Here is a 22904-nt window from a genome sequence, read left to right as displayed (position 1 = left end):
TACACATGGTTAGCAGATGTTAATGCGAGTGTAGTGAAATGCTTTGTATCCATTGTCCAGTCTTGTCATACATGTTTCTTCATCTGTCATTGGCTGACAGGTCAATCAATCAAGATGTTCATCCGCGGCCGACCAATCACCATGTATGTCCCCTCCAACATCCAGAACTACGATGACCTGAGGATGGAGCCACCTGTAGAGAAACTGGAACTCGATTGGGTGTATCCTTCCTAAGTCCCTCCCACAAGTCACGACCAATGGGGCTTTGATCTAGCAACATACTGTGTGTTTTTAAATCCCAGTCATGGTTGTTTAGAATATTTGATATCCTATAGTGCAAAGTTTATTGGATGAAAGCCATTAAGTCCATTTTACCCATGAGTCAGAGAAATGTATGTAAATTCCCTAATGTCCTTGAGCCAAGCCATCCGCTCCTCAGGTCAGTGGAAGTTGTGTCATCCATAAATCAACAATTATTATGGGTGTAGCTGTGGGTGAAATTGCTTTAGGCTGAATTAATGATTTTAGACTGATCAGCCAATGAGACGTTTCAGTGATGTCACCTTGACTGGAGCCGCATAGTTACGGTTACCGGGGGCGCGACTGCCGAGCCAACCTGTACCTGCTGGCGTCGGGGGAGGCAGTATACTTCATTGCGTGTGTGGTGGTGCTGTACCACATCAACAACCGCACTCAACGCCACTACAGCAAACACACAGACTGTGTCCGCTGGTGAGTGGCTCACGTTCAACCATGACCTCTCATATCATAATTCATGTTTGTTTGTCATGTGTACAAAATACAACAAACTGTACAAAATCAACACAAATTGTTGTTGAGCAAGCAAAATGTGAGAATTGATTGTCAAGTGAAAAGAAAGTGATGCTGTGTAAAAATCACAATTTGTCTGTCCTTCAGTCTAACCATCCATCCAGACAAGGTGCGGGTGGCGTCGGGACAGACGGCTGGGGTGGATAAGGATGGCAAGGTGAGGCAATTTATGAATGAAAAATGTTTACTAAATCTATGTACTGTAAATGGTCACACTTATCATCAAGTCCTATACGTCTAATTGTGTCTCTCAGCCCCTGCAGCCTTATGTCCACATATGGGATTCCTCCACACTGATCACCCTACAACAGATAGGACTGGGCACGTTTGAGCGAGGTGTAGGATCTGTAGCCTTCTCCTTTGCAGTAAGTGATCATCCTTACTACAAAACACCCCTCCTCCCACACACTCGATGTGACTGAGTTTAACGGGTCTATATGTTTAAGTACCTTGTCCTTTGTCAACTCACGAAGGCTTTTGAAGAACTCCTGACACTAAATCTCCATGCAACACTCACAAACAACCAATGCAGGCTTACATTGAGAGAGGTGGATAAACTCAGCAACAACAAAAAAAGAAACGTCCCTTTTTCAGGACCCTGTCTTTCAAAGATAATATCAAAATAACTTCCCAGATCTTTATTGTAAAGGGTTTAAACATTGTTTCCCATGCTTCATGGTTCAATTAACCATAAACAATTAATGAACATGCACCTCTGGAACGGTCCTTAAAACACTAAACGCTTACAGATGCTAGGCAATGAAGGTCACTGTTATAAAAACTTAGGACACTAAAGATGCTAGGCAATGAAGGTCACTGTTATAAAAACTTAGGACACTAAAGAGGCCTTTCTACTGACTCTGAAAAACACCAAAAGAAAGATGTCCAGGGTCCTTGCTCATCTGCGTGAACGTGCCTTAGGCATGCTGCAAGGAAGCATGAGGACTGCAGATGTGGCCAGGGAAATAAATTGCAATGTCCGTACTGTGAGACGCCTAAGACGGTGCTACAGGGAGACAGGATGGACAGCTGATCGTCCTCGCAGTGGCAGACCACGTCTAACAACACCTGCACAGGATCGGTACATCCGAACATCACACCTTTGGGACAGGTACAACAACAACAGGACATGGCACACCAGGAACGCACAATCCCTTCATCAGTGCTCAGACTGTCCACAATAGGCTGAGAGAGGCTGGACTGAGGGCTTGTAGGCCTGTTGTAAGGCAGGTCCTCACCAGACATCACCGGCAACAACCCACCTTCGCAGGACCAGACAGGATTGGCAAAAAGTGCTCTTCACTGACGAGTTGCGGAATTGTCTCACCAGGGGTGATGGTCGGATTCGCATTTATCGTCGAAGGAATGAGCGTTACACCAAGGCCTTGCGCATGTCTGGGACCTGTTGGATTGGAGGGTGAGAGCTAGGGCCATTCCCCCCAGAAATGTTCGGGAACTTGCAGGTGTCTTGGTGGAAGAGTAGGGTAACAAATCACAGCAAGAACTGGCAATTCTGGTGCAGTCCATGAGGAGGAGATGCACTGCAGTACTTAATGCAGCTGGTGGCCTCACCAGATACTGACTGTTACTTTTAATTTTTACCCCCCTTTGTTCAGGGACACATTATTTAATTTATGTTAGTCACATGTCTGTGGAAGTTTATATCTCAGTTGTTGAGTCTTGTTATGTTCATACAAATATTTACACATGTTAAGTTTGCCGAAAAATAAACGCAGTTGACAGTGAGAGGACATTTTCTTTTTTTTTGCTGAGTTATATATATACACTGCTCGAAAAAATAAAGGGAACACTTAAACAACACAATGTAACTCCAAGCAAGTCAATCACACTTCTGTGAAATCAAACTGTCCACTTAGGAAGCAACACTGATTGACAATAGATTTCACATGCTGTTGTGCAAATGGAATAGACAACAGGTGGAAATTATAGGCAATTAGCAAGACACCCCCAATAAAGGAGTGGTTCTGCAGGTGGTGACCACGGACCACTTCTCAGTGCCTATGCTTCCTGGCTGATGGTTTGGTCACTTTTGAATGCTGGCGGTGCTTTCACTCTAGTGGTAGCATGAGACGGAGTCTACAACCCACACAAGTGGCTCAGGTAGTGCAGCTTATCCAGGATGGCACATCAATGCGAGTTGTGGCAAGAAGGTTTGCTGTGTCTGTCAGCGTAGTGTCCATAGCATGGAGGCGCTACCAGGAGACAGGCCAGTACATCAGGAGACGTGGAGGAGGACGTAGGAGGGCAACAACCCAGCAGCAGGACCGCTACCTCCGCCTTTGTGCAAGGAGGCACAGGAGCAGCACTGCAAAATGACCTCCGGCAGGCCACAAATGTGCATGTGTCTGCTCAAACGGTCAGAAACAGACTCCATGAGGGTGGTATGTAGGCCCGACGTCCACAGGTGGGGGTTGTGCTTACAGCCCAACACCGTGCAGGACGTTTGGCATTTGCCAGAGAACACCAAGATTGGCAAATTCGCCACTGGCGCCTTGTGCTCTTCACAGATGAAAGCAGGTTCACACTGAGCACATGTGACAGACGTGACAGTCTGGAGACACCGTGGAGAACGTTCTGCCGCCTGCAACATCCTCCAGCATGACCGGTCTGGCGGTGGGTCAGTCATGGTGTGGGCTGGCATTTCTTTGGGGGACCGCACAGCCCTCCATGTGCTCGCCAGAAGTAGCCTGACTGTCATTAGGTACCAAGATGAGATCCTCAGACCCCTTGTGAGACCATATGCTGGTGCGGTTGGCCCTGGGTTCCTCCTAATGCTAGACCTCATGTGGCTGGAGTGTGTCAGCAGTTCCTGCAAGAGGAAGGCATTGATGCTATGGACTGGCCCGCCCGTTCCCCAGACATGAATCCAATTGAGCACATCTGGGACATCATGTCTCGCTCCATCCACCAACGCCACGTTGCACCACAGACTGTGGCGGATGCTTTAGTCCAGGTCTGGGAGGAGATCCCTCTGGAGACCATCCGCCACCTCATCAGGAGCATGCCCAGGCGTTGTAGGGAGGTCATACAGGCACGTGGAGGCCACACACAATACTGAGCCTAATTTTGACTTGTTTTAAGGACATTACATCAAAGTTGGATCAGCCTGTAGTGTGGTTTTCCACTTTAATTTTGAGTGTGACTCCAAATCCAGACCTCCGTAAATTTGATTTCCATTGATAATTTTTGTGTGATTTTGTTGTCAGCACATTCAACTATGTAAAGAAAAAAGTATTTAATAAGAATATTTCATTCATTCAGATCTAGGATGTGTTATTTTAGTGTTCCCTTTATTTTTTTGATCAGTGTATATATGTATATATATGCCGTTTTAGCAGATGCTTTTATCCAAAGCGACTTACCGTCATGTGTACATATATTTTGGTATGGGTAGCCTCAGTGGAATGAACCCGCGACCCTTCAGACGGTTTCACATTAGCTATTGATCTCCGTTTCCCTGTCCTTGTGACTCTGCATCACCTCTCCATCTGCCACATGTTCCTCACTGGTTCCTTCTCTCGCTCGTACTTACGTCTCTGCCGCTTGCAGGACTCTGGAGCCTTCCTCTGTGTGATTGATGACTCCAATGAACACATGCTGTCTGTGTGGGACTGCGCCAAAGGAACCAAGCACGCAGAGGTTAAGGTAAAGCAATGCACCAAGACACACACTCATGCACACTTGGCATTCATGCAAGCACACAGGCACGGACACACCTCCATGCATGCACACACGAACACACACACTCATACTCATAGAGAGTCCTATTCATATTGCACCGTAGGTTTATAGCAGTAAAATAGTAATAATCAATATCATTTACAGTATACATCAAATCAAATCAAATTTATTTATATAGCCCTTCGTACATCAGCTGATATCTCAAAGTGCTGTACAGAAACCGTACATCTGCTTCCTTGTGCTATAACAAACCTGCCCATGTACATGAAATAAGCCACTAGTGTATCTTTGCTGGGAGCCAAGCCTGTCATTTGCGTGCGTAGGCTTTGTTAAAGCCAGCATTCCTTAGTGAGAATCTGTAGATGCCTGAAAAAAGAGGACTGTTTGCGTAGATTAAGAAGAAAATATGGCGTCCACGTCATCTCGTTCTGTCGCAGACTTCTGTCCCAAATTTCTCAACTTCCCTGAGAGTAAGTTCAGCAACGTTGCCACGGCAACTGTGTAAATATTTTAGACAGTGAATTTGTCTGTCTGTGTGTGTGTGTGTGCGCGCGTGTGTGACTGTGCGTGTGTGTTGGTGGGTGGTTTGGTTATTAGGTGGGTGTTTATATGAGCTCATTTCCTGTCTTTGGTCCTCAGTTTCTTGTAGCACACATGTATGATTCGCCAAATTGATTTTGCATAAGCATCATTTGTCATGAGAGTGCCATAGATTCAAGAGTACAGTTTTGGATCTCCAGCAAAAATTGGGAGTGGTCACATGGTCGGGTGGGTGGGCGGGCGGGGGGGGGGGGGTTTAGCAGCCCACATAAATATAGCAGTTGGTTCAATGTACAGTATGTAACATATGCCCATCCCCCACTGGACTGTAATGTAATAGTTCAATGCTTTATTTTCATATAGTGCAGCTGCTGCCCATTGAGACTTTGGTGCAGGAGTGTTAGACATTATACCCTCTTATACAACATTGTCCTCAAGTTAATGCCAAGGGTGGCAAAATCATAGAAATGCAGTTCTGAGATATTGGGACTCACCGTTTCAATTGATATTTAGCATTTGAATCACTTATTTCACGACTTGAACTCTTCTCCTGGTGTGTGTTAATCCAGAGCACCAACGAGGCGGTGTTTACAGTAGAGTTCAACCCCAACGACAGCACCAACATCATCACCTGTGGGAAGTCTCACGTCTACTTCTGGACGCTAAGTGCTGGCTCACTCACCAAGAAACAGGGCATCTTTGGGGTGAGTGTAATCCATTATAAGCCCCTACAGGTACATTGACAGCCCTTTTCACATTGTCAAAAGGTTAACAGCACCCTGTAAATATGACCGACTGGGTATATCAAACCCGGCTTATTTGAATGCCTCAAGAAAGACTATTATAGCCCACTGAGCTAAAGCCTAGACTAGTCTGCAGGTCTCAGGCAAGGCTATTTATCACTGAACCACCTCCACTACATATAGTCATTCAAACTCTTTTGTTGCATAAATGTTTGTCTTTATCTACTGTCAGAAATACAAAGATTCCAATAAATATAGTCATTCAAGCTTGTTTCTGATGTTTCCTCGCTCTTCTCTTTTAGAAATACAAGAAGCCCAAGTTCATTCAGTGCTTTGTGTTCAGCCTGACGGGAGACGTGCTGACTGGGGACTCAGAGGGGAACATCCTGACATGGGGCAAATCACCCGGTGACGTCAAGACACTGGGGAAAGGGGCCAAAGGTAACTAACTGTCTGTTCCAAATTACGACTAGGTTCTCCATGTGAAATAAATGTAATGCATGTTTTTTTTATTTTTTTAAATGGACAAAATATCGTTTCATTTGATTTAGTACCTCCTCAACCAACTATGCTACCAAACTCCATAGCTGTGACTCTTTTTCCCCCTTGCTCTCCAAATGTGTGAGACCTGTGACAATAGTAAGTAAGTAGCCTTGGCTTGTGTGAGCTGGAACGGCCCATAGGAGTAGGAGCCCATCTCCTGTTTCTGCAGAGTGAGGCAGCATGATGTACAAGTTACACCCCCTGGGCAGGACGCTCGTCTAGCGCAGGGCCTGTGACAATAGACAAAGTCATCTTCTCACTTCCTCCTTTTGCAGAGACATTCCAGATCATGCGGCAGACGCGGGCCCACGACGGCAGTGTGTTTACTCTGTGTATGCTGCAGGGGGGTGCTCTCCTCAGCGGCGGGGGCAAAGACCGTAAGATCATCCGCTGGAGCGCTGACCTTGCACCCGAGAGAGAGTGTGAGGTGAAAGACGCGTGTGTGTGTGTGTGTGTGTGTGTGTGTGCATTGTCGCTCTTAATAACCAAACTGAGCGTGTTACAACCCCTTTTTGTGGCTATTTATGTATTATTTCAGAATAATACCTACGTTTTATGTGTTTGTTATAGATTCCAGAAAAGTTTGGGGCGGTCCGTTGCATTGCGGATGTAGACGGGGAAGAGTTGTTGGTTGGTACCACCCGAAATGCCATCCTGAGGGGCACTTTTTCTGACGGCTTTGTGGCCATAGTACAGGTATGTAAACATTAGCATGATGGAGTATATGTCGAGTGATATGTGGAATGGTTTGCGATTACACACCTGGTCTGCACATGTTCTGCGTTCCGATTCCCTACACGTCTCCCCCGACGTGCACAGCGCACTTTCTCGCTCCCCGTTGTGGATTTAAAAGCATTTGATTGTTGTATCCACGGTTCAAACTACTGGAGGTGTCAACCATGTCTTACTCCAGTCCAATCAGTGTCGAGGAGTGAACATTGAGGCTTAGAGGATAGAAACCTTAAGCCAGCGTGTGTGTGTGTGATAGTGTGTGTTGCTCTCCTCCGTGCAGGGCCATGTGGATGAGATGTGGGGCTTGGCCACACACCCCTCCCAGGATGTCTTCCTCACCTGTGGACATGACAGACTGGTGTGCGTGTGGAACACAGAGGAGCACAAACTGGACTGGTGCACCACGCTAGAGGTGAGCGGGCATAAATGCACACACCTACACACACACACACACACACACGGTGAAACATATTCTTAAATACTTATCCTCATATTTTTCAGGAGTATGGACTGTGTGCTGATTTCTGTCCCAATGGGGCTGTGGTGTCTGTTGGGCTCAGCACAGGCAGGTGAGACACTCCACTCTGAAATGCAACCGCATCAAACGCGGAGACGAGAGCAGGCAATAGAAGTATTTAATTCGTTATCAGCTAATCTACTGCGTTAATCAGTGTCGATGCGTTCCTGTTTGTCACGATGTCGACGCTAGATATTTAGCCCAAACTCCGGGACGATAAAGCAGACTCGTTTGCCTGGAGGATCACGATGGTTGTGTTCCTCTCTCTCCCTGTAACAGGTGGCTGGTCCTTGACCTGCAGACCAAAGACATAGTCTCAGACTACACCGACGGGAATGAACAGCTGTCCGTAATGAGATACTCAACAGGTCAGAGGTCAAGCTCCTTCAGTGTGTCACAATGGAGCGAACGTCAACCAATGCTTCAGCAATACGTGCTGACTCACCACTAGGTTTGACCTCTGTTGTTTGTATTTATCTCTATTTGGAACATGTTTTTTATTTTTTTTACCCTTTCAGATGGTAGCTTCCTGGCTGTGGGTTCCCATGACAACTTCATCTACATCTATAACGTCACAGAGAGTGGACGGCGCTACTCCCGCTACGGAAAGTGTAACGTAAGTTGCAGTGGCGTCCTGGGATGTTGCGGATGGTTGTGGATTATTTATGTCATGAATGAATGATCCATTGTGGGTTACAGTTTGGAGCACAGTGGCCCTGTTGTTCAGTCAGACGCGGGACATATTCGTCACGGTGTTTGGGCGTTGTGTCACTTTGTCATGTCTGTCGCTTTTAGGGTCACTCCAGCTTCATCACTCACCTTGATTGGTCCAAAGACGGGAAGTACATTATGTCCAACTCAGGCGATTACGAAATCCTTTACTGTGAGTGACTGTGCAAACATCTAAAAAAAAATATTTGTGCATTTGTGTCTTATTTGAACAGGTGTATATTTTTTAGATGACAACATGTCTAATTTCCCTTAAGTCAATTATCCTAAGGACTATTTTACTCAAACAGGGGACATCGCTGGAGGCTGCAAACTGTTGAGGAACCGCTATGAGAGCAAAGACAGAGAATGGGCGTCCTACACCTGCGTACTGGGCTTCCACGTCATGGGTGAGAAGATCCAGCATTCAAACTATCACGAGCCTCTCAATATCACTCAACCCTTTACCTGTGGCTGAGGGGCTAACGTGTTGTGTGTTATTGTGTGTCGTCCCACAGGTGTGTGGTTGGAGGGTTCAGACGGTACAGACATCAACGCCCTCTGTCGCTCCCACAATGAGAGAATGGTGGCGGTGGCCGACGACTTCTGTAAAGTCCACCTCTTCCAGTACCCCTGCCCAAAACCCAAAGTCAGTAATAATTCATTGCCACATTTTTCAATTGATTTCAATCATTTTTTTCTCCTTCCACCAGAAAGCTCACCACATATCAAATGTCTTATTTGACCCATCAGGCTCCAAACCACAGCTATGAGGGCCATGGCAGTCACGTGACCAACGTGCGCTTCACCCACTGTGACAGTCACGTGCTCTCCATGGGCGGCAAGGACACCTGTATCCTCCAGTGGAGGGTCAAGAGAGGAGGGACGGGGGACAGCGGTGGAGACCGCCTACACTCCTCCTCTTCCACCTCAACCAGCTCCCCAGAACCTTAAGGGAGAGAAGGAGACATGGAGAGAAAGACAGAGACTGAGAGAATCAGAGAGAGGCTGATAGAGAGACAAAGGGGAGAGAACGTTTACAGAGGGAGAGAGAGAGAGGGAGGGAGCAACGTAGAACGAGAGTGGCTTCTGGACCTGTGGCGTAGTGTTTGTGTCTGGCTTTTAAATCAAAGCAGGTTTAGGAATCACATCCCTGATGTCCACAGGATTCTCTGTTCAAACATAATGGAGTTTTGTAATGCAGATATGAGCCACACATGACGTAATGAAAACATTTAATACATCTGGGCACAATTTACTTCTCAGAATGAGTGAAATGCTGTTGCATCTTTGTGAATTTCCTAGATTGATGCAATTGAAAAAGGTCAAACTGTTAACAACTGACTGTTGGGACTGCCATCATTAATTAACGACAAAGGGATCAATTGTTGAAAACATTCCAAATTATCCTATTTTGTTCACTAAATTGTTTACCATGCCAACTTACCCTAGTGGTGATTTATGGTTATTGTCTTCTCATAAATGTCATATAAAATCATACATATCTTGTGCTGTTGCGATCTATGAATATTGAACTTTTTATGTGCTTCTGACAAATTTAGCATTTTGCTACATGTTGACAATCGCTCAAGTGCCTTAGAATTGAATAACAAAAATATTTGCTTTACTCATTGTAGTTTAAACTAATCTCCTGAGTATTAGACAAATTTTGAAATGTTTTTACCTTCATTGTACACTTTGCTTTTGTATTGGATTTCTTCTATGTTTATTTAAAAGTACTGTTGAGTGGGTCGTGGTTTTCTTTGTCTCCAGATATTTCGATCAATAAACTATGACAAACTAGTGCTTATGAATTCATAGCATCCTTCATTATAAAAGCATGCCTGCATTTCCAGTTACACTGTCGCGCTAAAAACTGTATGCTATCGAAATGAACGCTAGAGGGGAGTGTTGTTCAAATTATGACCTTTGAGTTGTCATTTTGCTTACTGCATCAATGTAGATTTTAGAGGAAGTCTGATGGAAGGCTGTTTCTCATCAAAGTGCTCATCTGCATACTCTTCATGCGAAATATGCGAATCAGATTATCTGCCTTCAGTAATTACTTTACAATAATGTTGGTGTTGGTGATGGTTGGAGCAACTCTGTCTTGCTGAGAATTGTGTGTGTGTGTAATAAGTAGCCGGAGTTTTCCGATTCGAAGTGACATTTTCCGGAGATGACGTTTACAAACGAGGGGGAGCAGTGTGTGTGTGTATGTATGTATGTATGTGTGCAAACTGAGCGGAGGTGAAGAAGAGGAGGATGAAGCTGGGAGCTGAGGATGGGAGGAAGAGTGGAGTAAGAGACAGGCTAGCTATCAAGGGCTGTGTATGCATGCCTGCCTGCAAGTGTGAATGCGTGAGTGAGTGTGGAAGAGGGAGGTCGTTATCGGACTGAAACAAAAGACGCATTTTGGAACCCCGAAACATTGCAACGGAAACTTTAAACTTTTACCCGCCAGAGCTTGGCTACTGTGCCGGGTCCCGGCTTTGTTTCGCGGCGGGTGAGGTCTCTAATAAATGCAGGGATAAAATAGCTCCAGATCGACATTTTTAACGCAGGCGGGGAATCCCTTTGGACAGTGTTTTGTTGGGGGTAACGAGAGAATGGCGGCCAACATGTACCGAGTGGGAGGTAAGTATTTTTTAAATTTATTTTATTTTGAGGAGCCCTCACGGTGAATGTTAGCTAGCTATGCTAGGGTAATTAGCTGGCTGATTTGCATTCGCTATCTAGCGAACGGTTGTTATTTCCGCGAATGCTGGCCACCAAGTTAGCAGGCTAGTGCTAGCTAACTTAATAGCGAGACGTGTTAAATTAGAACGCTTTCGTTGGCTAACGACCTAACGTCAGTTGTATTTTACGACTAGTTAGTCCACTTGTAGTGTAGTATAGTCAACCACGTTTTTATATATAGCCTGCCGCTAATTGCTTTGTTGAAACCAATGATTTATGTCATTGGCTGAACCCAGCAAGTTAACTTGAGTCAAACATGGTTTGACCAGCAACCTTTTTACAGTCAGGCTATCTATGTTATCTAGCTAGCTAGCTAGCTGTATATTTTTAACTCGCAAGTCAGCTTGCTAGCTACGTAGTTCGCGAAATTAACGTTAGCATGCATGGCAAGGAAATGTATTATCGTTGGGGAAGACGTGTTGTTACACTTCAAACTACTCTGCAATTTGTAACATATTTTGTAGTTACTATCATTTACCATTTAGCTGCATTGTTTAGCTGCCAAGGTCAATATAGTGCATTTAGCAAAATAACAACACTGAGGTCTGCATGTTAAAAAAGCCGGTAAACGTGCGTTGCGTTAGGTAGCAAAATGGCCAGAGTTAAGCCGGCTCCTCAATCCCTAGGGTAGACCGCTTAATTTGATAATCAACATTGCAATGATATGCGATACTATTATTGGTGGTGAGAAAGATGATCAACATCAGTGATATTGACTTGGTTGGTGCAACGTTATTGTAATTCACGTTCCCTTTCATGTCTTGGCTCGAGTCAGTGTTTTGGTGGATGCACAGCTACTGTGTCTGTGAAATATAGCCATACGTTCTGGCTAGTTTATCGATGTGTAACGTTTAAACAAGAGCGTCTGTACTTAGGTCACGTTGATTAAACCGTGCTGTCTGCTTTCTGTGCATAATATAACTTGAACAATATAGCCTACAGCAGGCATTGAATTCTACATCATTGATAGAGACATACAGACAGACGTCTTGCAATATATGTTGATGTTGCGTTGGGCTGTTTTACAGGCAACAGCATAGATGGATTTAACTACTGACTGTCTGAAAGACATGACACTGCTGAGACTTATTTATTCCATGTCATTGTTTTAGTTGCAGGATTATGCAGTCATTGATTTCACCTCTACTAACATGACAATTTCAGTTTGGCATTTCAGCCTTTTAACCCACCCACAGTGCTCTATGCTGACTTTGAAAAATATTCGAGGTAATAGAATCTGTAATTTTTCAAGGTGCACTGGTGCTCCTAAATAAAAAGTTGAAGTTGCACCGCAAAATATTTAGGTGCTTATCTGAGTAAAATGGTCTCACTGTAGAGCCCCTCCCCCCTCGGTCATCTTGGCCTTGAGACTGTGCCCGAGATGGCACTGCCCCACAGATGGTAGTGTCTTCCGGCCTGTCTGTCTGCAAGGCCTGCTTGCCTAATCCCTCACAGCACTGCATCCTAGCACCTCACAGCGCGACAAAATGCTTATTAACCCATGCACCGTCGCCCTCCCTTGGGGAACCTTCCCAGAAAGCGCTCACACAAGGCAGCCATTACATCTATTGTTGTTCCACAGCTGAGGAAAGTGGTGTTCTTGCCAATAATCCTCGCTCCAGTCAAGGTGGTCACATGAACCACTGCCTAGCAGAATAAATATCAAGTTGGGTAGCTCTGGGCCAGCGTTTCCGAGTAGGTGTACTGATCTAGAATCAGCCCCCCCCTGTTCATTCAATCTTATTCATTGTGAACTAAAAGGTTGAACTTATCCTTTATCAGCACTCCTACTCTGAGACGTGCTATACATATGGCCACTAGTCTAGTATGCAGTGGTGTGTCAAGGAAACTTGTTCTTGTCGAATATCATTGTATAATCAAAATGGTGTGTTTAGCATATTCTGTTATCTTCCCAAACAGTAGAGATAGACCATACACGACTGCTCTCTTCTTTTGGCTGCTAAGAGTCCTTGAAAATATGTTTTCATGCGACTTTCCTCAATAGTTGAATGACTCACAGCTACTGACTGTGTTGCTCCATGTCTGTGGTAGAGTTTCTGCTCTGTAATGAAATGACGTGTCACTCTTGACAAATTGTGTGTTGGCTATGAAATTGTGCTCTAATTATTCATTTGAATATGAGGGCGCTGTGTTATATTTGCTCAGTTGCGGTTATTTCTGAGGGTCCCACATGTCATAGCTTTGCCATTTTTGTCTGGACCTCGTCTGATCTTGGATAGTCTGCTGGATTTAGGCTTGCTACTGTATTTAAACATGCCTTTACCTCATGTAAGATCACACGTCCCTTCTGGTGAATTGTGTTTTAAGCTGTTACTTGTCTCCATTAGTTGAATTGAATGCCTTGGTCTCGGGTCCTGCTTTATAGCCAGAGGAGCCCATTGAAATCAACATTTTATTTGTCACATGTGACCGAAAAACAGATGTAGACCTTAACGTGAAATGTTTACTTACGAGCCCTTAACCAACAATGCAGTTTAAAAAATATTTACTAAATAACTAGAGTATAAAATAAGAAGCAACACAATAAAATGACCATAACAGGGCTGTATGTGGGGGTACAGGTTAGTTGAGGTAATTTGTACGTGTTGGTAGGGGTGAAGTGACTATCCATAGATAATAGATAGTGGCAGGCTGGATACGGGTCCTGTTGATATAGTGGCGCAGTGGTCTAAGGCACTGCATCTCAGTGCAAAAAGTCCTGGTTCAAATCCAGGCTGTATCACATCCGGCTGTGATTGGGAGTCCTATAGTGCGGCGCCCAATTGGCCCAGCGTGGTCTGGGGTATATAGCTCTTGGAAGGAATCAGTGCTACTGGGAATGCATCAACGGTGTAAGGGGCTAATGTCAGTGAGATTGAGACCCGGGACCCCAGGCTGACCCTATTGACTGTTTTGTGACATTTGCTTGGTTACATGGGAGTTCATCCTATAGAAGTGTATGGAATTGGTGAAAATCCACTCACCTGTGTTTCAGTCCAATGTCTCAACAGCAACATGCTATTAATGGATTGTAGGTTGTTAGTGCTTGCCACGGGTGTTTTGTAAGTAGCAATAGATGACCTGGTAAGACTGTGATCCTTAAACGATAGAGCATCCATTGCTTCATGAAAGGGCAAGTCATTATAAATGTATAGACCTAATCAGGCAGTTCCTCAGATTTTTTTTTAAGGGCTCCCTCCACTCACTACTCTGAATCCACCCACAAGCACCTAACACACTGCGCCACAACTGCCACCGTATAGTAACTGCAATAGACGAGAAGCATATTACGCTTCCTGCGATTATTTGTCCTTCAAACAACAATTGGTCATATTGAAATGTTTAACCTACAAATTGAACATTGTAGGCATCTGGTTAATGCTGACTGACTCTGAGTGGCTGAGCTGAGGTTGTCTTTTCAGAAGGACAGATTGTGATCCCCATTCAAAAAGCCCCTGGTCCTTTGATCCGTGAGGCACCACTTTAGTCTGCTGTCTCCCTGTCTCTCACCGTTTTCATCCAGGCAGGCACGGAGCCCCCATAGCGTGGAGAGAGGGCTTCATGTTTTAATTTGTCCCGCTGGGGCAAGACCGAGAGCCGAGAACATCGATGAATATGGAGAAAGAGGGGTGAATGGATGACGGGAAAGAAGAGGATGACAGTGCTGTGTGCGGTCTTTTCTTTTCTCTTGAGCCAGTGTCGGTAGTTACATAATGGCAGCGGGGGAATTTCTCCCGTCATCCACGCCGTGTTCTTTTAACCTAGGAGCGGAAAATATTTTTGGTATCTCTTGATTGTTCTGGCAATTCTCACATAGAAACTTAATTGGTAGGGATGATGATGATTGTTGTCTAAAAATGGGAAAAATCAAAGGGTTGCTTGCTTTGATAATCATATTTTTAATGTTGAATACATTTTAATGTGAGCATTTGTATCTGGATCGTGTACGGTTCACAGATCACAGGGTCTCAAATTGTCCTAAAATGTCAAATTTCATCAGGATTTTCAATAAAGTGGTTTATAAGACACATGTAAAAAGCATCCTTCCACCCAATTAAGTTTTTTTATGTGAGAGTTGCCAGAACATTCTGAGATACCGAAAATATTATTTTGCTCCCGCTTGCGTGGAATTGCCCCTGGGCTACATCCTGTAACTCTCCTTCTATAGAATATATATGATTGCTGATGCATTCCAATGTTGGTGTCCGTCTTACGGTTAGTGTCACTGATAATTTCCAAGGCGACCGCATTGCTCGTAGACACCCATTTTCAATATGTTTTCTGTATTAGCCAGGTTTGACTGGCTATGTCTTGGTGTAGACAATGTCCAGTCTCCACGATAGTTATATATATTGTCACATAATTTGCTTGTATTTCCAAGATTAATGTTAAACAGAGCTGTTGATTCATCAGGACAGTTATTTTGCTGAGAGTTACGTTACAGGGCCTTTGGCTTTTGCCAAATGACCTGCAAATGACCCCTAAAACACACTGGTGGGGTTCCCCTTCCAAAACACTGCTAGAACCAAAATATTGGCCACGCGAGCCAAAATATCACCTGTCATGCCTTAATCACAGGCGAGAAATCATTTAGAGGTGTTTTTTTTTTATATTGTAACCTAAACCGTATGAGTAGCCAAGGGCTATAATACTGGGCATACCAAAACAATGTTGGTGTGTCTTCAAAGACTGACTTCTCTTCTGGGTGATTAATTGATTAGTCTATTATTTAGACTTCTCTACTTCAGTCATAGGCTACTATCAATGGGCTCTGGGGGAGAGATTGAGGTCCACCAACTCTGTAGACAAAGACAGAGTAGGCGAAGGTGCTGGGCTTTGTTCTTTTAACTGAAGTCCCATTTTCTTTGTTGAGGGGGGTCTCTTTTCAGTAACACCAGCATCTCTAATAATGTCATGAGATATGAGGGAAATTCCCATGCAAACAGAAGTCATCTTATAGTGGTACTGTAGTCTGGCGTAGCCTAGGATGGCTGAGTGAATATTGGCTCACTTGTCCTTGAAATGGCAGACACAGACGGGGTGTGTTGTGCAAGGCTATTAGCTCTCCCCACCAAGCACCTGTAGGCTTTTTGATAGATTGATTTTGCCTGGTGAAAGCCTGTCTGAGTGGTGGTTGACGTCATCTGCCATTAGTGGTGGTGGGTTCCCCTTAGTCATATCAATAAGTGACTGTACCAAGACTCCGACTGAGTCCAGTCTCCACACAGACGCATTACAATGATTCTCCTCTGAACGTGTTAAGAGTAACCGGAGAGGTCAAGTTCAAAGTTATGCTCTGAATTGAAATGCTACAGATTTTTATGATTCATATGACTCAGACTTTTCTTTCCCTTTCAGATTACGTGTACTTTGAGAATTCCTCCAGCAACCCCTACCTAATCCGCAGAATAGAAGAGCTCAACAAGGTTGGTACAATAATCTGTCCTTCACACCTACCCTCTGATTCAGAGCGTTTACATAAAAACTCGCTGACATTGACAGCCCCATTTTGTAAATGTAAAGCTTTTCATATCTGACCTGAGAGCCTGTGTGTTTGTAACTCATTTCAACACTGGGGCGGTGATGGTGGTAAAACACACACACACCCAGAGAGAGAGATTCACACACACCTCCCAGGTTCTAACCACAATCTTCTTTCCACCCCCCTGCCACCCTCTTCCTGACGTATTGTGCTTTCGTTAGCCAGCCAGGACTACTACAGCAGTGACAAGATGCTGGTGCAAGAGCCATTACGTAATGCTGCTGGCTATAGCAGTAGCATAGTGGCGTATGACACAGCCTTGTTTCCCAGTCAAAGGATTAAGCTCATTTATATAACACTCTTAAATGGAAGGGGTTGTGGCGAGCACCACTAGCAGAACTCTGTCCTTCTGTGCACTAATGGAAGAGGAGGAGGAGGGGCAATAATAGATATTATTATGACTGAGGCTGCGTCTGAAAATTCCCTTCCCTACGTAGTGCGCCGCTTTTGGGAAGAGCCCTGGCCAAAAGCAGTGCCCTACATGGGGAATAGGGCGCCGTTTCGGTCATTACCTTGTGTGAATTAGATGAGGAGCCCAACATTGAGGCCTCAGTTTTGTGGTTTCTCTCTCCCTCTCTTCAGATCATGGTTAATCCAATGGTAATGATGGAGAGTCTCGCGTCACCCCCTCGTCACTTACAGCCCCAGTTTAAGTTCTAGCATATATTCAATACATTTGATTCAATTCAAAATGGCCAATTTTTTTTTTCCATTCATAGATGGGGAAATCGTATCTATGAATGTGGCATGCCGTTCAGAGAATAATATTGTGATATGGCAATCATTCAAATTATTGGCCGGAAGTGACTGACCACTCTTGTCGCACATGTCTCTCAGACGGCCAATGGGAACGTGGAAGCCAAGGTGGTGTGTCTGTTCCGGAGGCGGGACATCTCTGGCAACCTCAACACTCTGGCCGACAGCAACGCGAGTGAGTACAACAGCCTTTATGTCCGTGTAGTCTCATCGCAGTCCATCGGTGCTCTGCTCCTTCACCGTGTTCAGAAAAAGATCACGAGGCCAATTACACAAACCACTTGAGAGAGCCGACTCTTTGCTCTATGCCAAACTCTAATGCTGTGCGGTCTGTGTAAAGTTATTGGAGAGCATTATTAGAGCAGACGTCTCTTTCGTATAAACCAGTTTATTATCTCCATCCAGAATGAGTACTGTGTTGCGTTCCAATCAGATTGGGATCTCCCTCTGCGCTACCAGCAGGCAATTGGCTCTCGCTCTAAGCAGAGGGATGCTCTACCTGCGTCCCAAATGGAGCCAAATGTAGTTTACGGCTTTTGACCAGGACCCATAGGGAGTGCACCACATAGGGACTAGGGTGCCATGTGGGGCGGACAGTCTGTCTCCAGCTGAAGCAGAACAGCGTCTGTAAGTGTGTGCTTACTGCGTAGTGCTGTTCCACTACAGCTGCCAGCAGGAGTTTGATACTAATGTAGGATTCATTCACAATGGACGAGGGAATTGTTTTTTTGTGTGTTTTTCTATCATGAATAGTGCTGTACTTGTGGGTTGCTGTAGGAGTAATAGTGGCTGGCTATTGGTTTGAGTGTCGGTGTTTATCACACACGTTTCCAGTTAAAGGAGGTCGCCCACTAGAGTGCCCTGAGTGGTGCATTTGTGCACATGCCCAGGGATCAGAGGAAGAGATGCAGAGCGGGGGAAATGGAGAGCGAAGCGGCCGCGGAGGTAGTGTTGTGATGCTAATGATACTCAGATTACCTAGAGCACTGATCGACTTCATTTATACACACACACACACACACACACACACAATCAGTCCTCTAACATAGTGGGCTGCATGCAGTGGCAGGGCTCCAGACAAGACATTCAGATCCACACCCCAAAATGGATGCATTTACCAGCAATCTGTAATGCATTTTATAATGTTAACTACTACACCTATCTAGCTGACAAAGTAACTTTTTTTGACTCTGGATGTAAATTTCCTTCCATGTTTTACCTGTAGGCCTGTGCAGTGCCTCCGGTTTGGTTTCATGAAAGAGCCTACTTATTGCAAGTTACTCTGGATAAGAGCTTCTATTTGCTGAATGACTAAAATGTCATTAAAAAAGTCATTTAGCGACAATAGGAGAGGAGTAGGAGGCAGGGATGGCTGGGGGTTGCTGGGTAGGTAGGTGATCTCCTGTCCTGCCCCCTCAGCCCTGGAGCCCCTGCTAGGTGATTGGTAATGTCACCGTGGTGTGTTAGCATTAACTGCCCCTGTGTGCTGCGGAGGTATTCTATCTAACCTCTCCTGGGGGGGGGGGTCAGTGGAGAAACACAAAGATGGCCCTGAAACTGGCTGTAACCAGTCGAGAGGAAGGCTGAGGATGGGTTGCAAACAAACGGCCACAACTGGCCGGTGTAGAGACCCTAGTGCCCAGTCTAGCTCCAGCCCTCCTAGCGACCTGGCCCAGTTGTCTGGTTCACTCTGATCTGACTCCCCGCTGCACACACACACACTGTCAGCAGTTGCGTTATGCTGCGCTACTGTACGTCCCTCTCCTGCGTTTTGGCTCGGGCGACCTGAAAAACGCCTCGCTCCCGCCTCTCACTCGGGAGCACGAGCCACCGCTTTGGCACTGTCCTGTTACACAAGACCTGGCCTTCTCTCCCAGTCTCTCTCTCTCTCTCTCTCTCCCTCCAACAGTGACCCCCCCTCTTCTTTATTCAAATCCTTTATTCTCTTCCTCTACCACCACACCCCCCCAATTGCCCACCCTCCTCTTAGCTTGTCCCCAGGCACGCTGCTCAGAACAAAAGGCCCTTGGTGTGTCCCACAGGGCTACGGCACGCAACGGGTTAACTCTGACTTGCCTTGTGTCTTTGTCAAGGAAGAAAGTGTGTGTGTGTGTGGAAGGAGAGAGCGTGTTCACTGCTCTGCTGGAGCTCCACTGCACGTGGGTGTGCCTTGAGTGCCTGCCTTTTTTCTTTTCTTTTTTATGTATTTTTTTCTTGTGGGTGGGGGGTGTATACATGATGGGGGGGATGGGCGCCTCAGGTTTGACGCACAGGGTTTCCCACTTGGTCTGGCAGGGACTTGCCGGACAAGGGGAGGGAAGGAGGGTGAAGGGGGGCGGGGGTTGAGGGGTGGCAGGAGGGGTTAACAGAGAGAGGTGTGGCCCCCCTCTACTGACAGGGTTTCCTGTGGCTGAGTGCAGGGGCGGAGTCCGTGGAGATGGAGCGATAGTCCTGCCCAGTTCGTTCTCTCCCACCTCAGTGCTCAATCCACCACCACCTCACACATTTCTGACTTGCCCCCTTCAAATTAGGAATGTGCCATTTTAGTCGTGTAAAACTAGATATAGTACAAAAACAATTTCCATACGGGGAAAAGGAATGTTTCTTTATCTACAGGGACTCATTTTTGCCTGCCAGGTCATAAAGGCTATATGCAGTCCTTTGTTTACATTGACTGTAAAGCTTCAGTGGGGCTATAGGTCACTAGAATAGACCAGAAGAGTTTGTCCTTCCGAGTAGGGAATTATTTTCATTGTCTGGTATTGGTTACACATAAGTACAGTTACAAGTTAAAGTTCCAGGTCACAGGTTATGATAGACTTGCACTTGTCACAGTAGATAAAAGGACAATGTATATAGTCAGTTTCACTTCGCTGTTCAGAGTGTTTGATTTCAATAAAGATACTGCCGGGGGCTGGTCTATTGGCAGTGCTTCCACCCCTGGACCACACATTCCCATGGCGGCAGCGGTTGGATCCCCTGTTCCGTCACTCACTTTCTGAGCTTTTATCCCCCTCTTTCTGTTTCCCCATCTTCATTTCTAACCGATATCTGTCATTTAAGACTTGAATATGTCAAAACCAATACACTGCGTTCTCCCCGTAGCCACAATTCTCAGTTGGTTATATTGATATGAATTGTGTGATTGAACAGATCACGACTTAGAACCCATCTAACTGGGGAAATGTGCTTTGTCGCTAATGTGTCTTTTTGTGTTCTGCATTTCATAGGAGACTTTGAGGAGGAGTCCAAGCAGCCCACTGTGTCTGAACAGCAGAAACACCAGCTGAAGCACCGAGAGCTTTTCCTCTCTCGGCAGTTTGAGTCTCTACCTGCAACTCACATACGGTAAGAGAGAGCGCGTGTGTGTGTCCTCCCGAGGTGGTCTCACCGCATAGCGGTAGCTGCAGACAATGGTGCTGCCGTTCAACCCTTTCAACTCTGACGGGATATGGTGTCATGTGACAGGACTGATATGCACAGTTAACTCTCAACCTGGAACGTTATCCTCTCTGGCCCATTCACAATCATTAAGCCACTGTGTTCAAACTGTCCCTTTCTATAACATGAACAATCGCCACTGTTCAGGCTCCTGATTTTAAAATACAGTAAGTGACGGTGTTATGACTGTCAATCATTTAACTGTGTTGAAATGATCTTGCCTGTTCTGAAGTTCTTTCCCAGGATCTCCACAGACATTCTATTGTTTTCCAGTGCCTTATTGGGGATATAGGCTTGGTACAGCAGCAGGGTTAGGTGCAGCTCAGTTCCGATTAATGCAGGGTGCTGTTTTGACCTCCTGAATAACCCTCACTCTGTCTCTTCTCCTGGCGCCTCCATCCCCTCCCTAGAGGGAAATGTAACGTCACCCTCCTCAACGAAACGGACGTCCTCGCCGGGTACCTGGAGAAAGAGGTGAGCTTCAGTCTCTCTCCAAAGCGTCACTGTTCATCACCAGCAAGTCTGTCCCACGTATTACATTGACTACTGCACTGTCGAGGAATTTATGGCAAAGGAGTTGTGCATGTTCTGCTGAAAGTGGTCCATTTTTTTTTTTAGGACTACCTTTTTTGAGTGAGGACCATTGTATCAAAAATATATTTTTTGATACAATAAAGCACTGAAATATAGCGTCTATTGGTTGAGAATGTATCCACTCAATCCATTCCTAACATCTGTTGTTCATCTTTCTGTCCAGGAGTGTTTCTTTTACTCGCTGGTGTTTGACCCGGTTCAGAAGACCCTCCTGGCGGACCAGGGAGAGATCCGCGTAGGCTCCAAGTACCAGGCCGAGATCCCCGACAAGCTCGCCGAAGGTGTGTGGGGGGGGCCTGGCTTAACTCTGACCTTTTGGAATGGGCTATCACGTTGTGAGATTCTGCCCCGTCATAGGTGTCTGTTAGTGGGAGAGATTATTTGTCCCCTTAGATGTTGCACGTTTTGGATCTCGGTATCGGTTTTTGTTTGATTTAAAAACCCACAACTTTCTGCTCTGCTTGTGGCGCCAGTGCTTCCTTGTTTGATTGCCAGTGGTAAAAGTACAAAAAAAGGCTAGCCAGCTGAGTTTGGACCTCCGACTGTGCTCTAGGGCATGTTGTTTCACAATGAAAAATAAATACACTCACGAATGCTGTCCTGTTGCTTGGGGTGGAAACACGCTCAGGAGGCCTCCGCTCGGACCGGTTTGTTTGACCATTGTCTCCGGCTGGGTTCAACTTCCTATTGGAAGTCGGGCTGACTTTGTGCGGAAGGTTGGGTGGTGGGAGTTGATAGGGGTGTCATCCCGAGTGAGGCTCATTCCGGTTTCTCTGACAGTGTTCAAAGTCCGGATTCCGGGGATGATATTCAATCACTGATTGGCTATGGAGTGTGAATCGGATGACATCAGTACATTGGCGGTGAATACGACTTTGGTGTTTTCTCCCCCGTGGCGAAGTTCGTCCAGCAGCGTTGCTTACCCCTGTTTCAAAGATTTCCCCGAAGGGTGGCGAGTTACGCACGGTTGTCAGGAATGGTGGATATGAAAACAAGCGTGACAAAAAAAAAAGAATTATCCCGGAGCTCTGCCCCTTCAAGAGATAATATATGGGATACTTTGAGCGTGCTCCATCCAGTGGCGGGCATGCATAGTTTCACCATGGGTGACGAGGGGGTACGGTCTGTGCGCTGTGCATCCTCCTTTTCCTGGCGTCATTATGTCAGTGTTCCCAGGGGTCATAGCAACTGTCTTAAGAGGAGATTTAGTCTCTCTACATCAAAAGAGGGCTATTCGGGTGGTCCCAGTGTCAGAAGTACAGAGTGGTTGTTACAGCCAGTACTTCATAGTTCCCAAGAGCCCTGAGAGTCCCATTCTGGACTTGCGTGTTAAAGCAGTTATTTATTACTCTGTCATTTAAAAAAAAAAACAGTTTTATCATGTCCCCCTCCATCCTTGACAAAACAGAACTGGAGTCATAACCAGTTTCAGGAGTGCTCGTAATAATGGTTTTTCCACTGTGCGCCTCCCGTCTCCCAACAGTAAGGCCTGCTCCGTTCATTCTTCCGACAGTTT

General features: G+C 45.7%; 2 protein-coding genes across 6 annotated transcripts in view; both read left to right on the top strand.

Annotated features, from left to right (window-relative positions):
- Positions 1-10122, top strand: part of LOC118368651 (echinoderm microtubule-associated protein-like 3) — a 31056-nt gene extending 20934 nt beyond the window's left edge. For all 5 annotated transcript variants that reach the window (XM_035752919.2, XM_052497136.1, XM_052497135.1 and 2 more), the window contains 17 exons: positions 101-221; positions 583-732; positions 919-988; positions 1086-1196; positions 4402-4497; positions 5643-5777; positions 6119-6257; positions 6635-6786; positions 6930-7055; positions 7372-7503; positions 7593-7660; positions 7888-7976; positions 8127-8224; positions 8404-8491; positions 8628-8726; positions 8835-8965; positions 9070-10122. In XM_035752919.2, coding sequence (XP_035608812.1) covers positions 101-221; positions 583-732; positions 919-988; positions 1086-1196; positions 4402-4497; positions 5643-5777; positions 6119-6257; positions 6635-6786; positions 6930-7055; positions 7372-7503; positions 7593-7660; positions 7888-7976; positions 8127-8224; positions 8404-8491; positions 8628-8726; positions 8835-8965; positions 9070-9270 — 2006 coding nt within the window. In that variant the 3' untranslated portion in view covers positions 9271-10122. The remainder of the gene's footprint in view (positions 1-100; positions 222-582; positions 733-918; positions 989-1085; positions 1197-4401; positions 4498-5642; positions 5778-6118; positions 6258-6634; positions 6787-6929; positions 7056-7371; positions 7504-7592; positions 7661-7887; positions 7977-8126; positions 8225-8403; positions 8492-8627; positions 8727-8834; positions 8966-9069) is intronic.
- A 345-nt stretch (positions 10123-10467) lies between these two features.
- The window catches only part of LOC118368652 (metastasis-associated protein MTA2-like), a 30523-nt gene continuing 18086 nt past the window's right edge, over positions 10468-22904 (top strand). Inside the window, exons 1-6 of the mRNA XM_035752927.2 lie at positions 10468-10953; positions 16414-16481; positions 17435-17528; positions 20584-20701; positions 21205-21268; positions 21552-21669. Coding sequence (XP_035608820.1) covers positions 10926-10953; positions 16414-16481; positions 17435-17528; positions 20584-20701; positions 21205-21268; positions 21552-21669 — 490 coding nt within the window. The 5' untranslated portion in view covers positions 10468-10925. The remainder of the gene's footprint in view (positions 10954-16413; positions 16482-17434; positions 17529-20583; positions 20702-21204; positions 21269-21551; positions 21670-22904) is intronic.

The sequence above is a fragment of the Oncorhynchus keta genome, chromosome 35 (genome assembly GCF_023373465.1).
Source record: "Oncorhynchus keta strain PuntledgeMale-10-30-2019 chromosome 35, Oket_V2, whole genome shotgun sequence".
Taxonomy (NCBI): Eukaryota; Metazoa; Chordata; class Actinopteri; order Salmoniformes; family Salmonidae; genus Oncorhynchus; species Oncorhynchus keta.
This window is presented reverse-complemented; position numbering and strand designations above follow the sequence as displayed.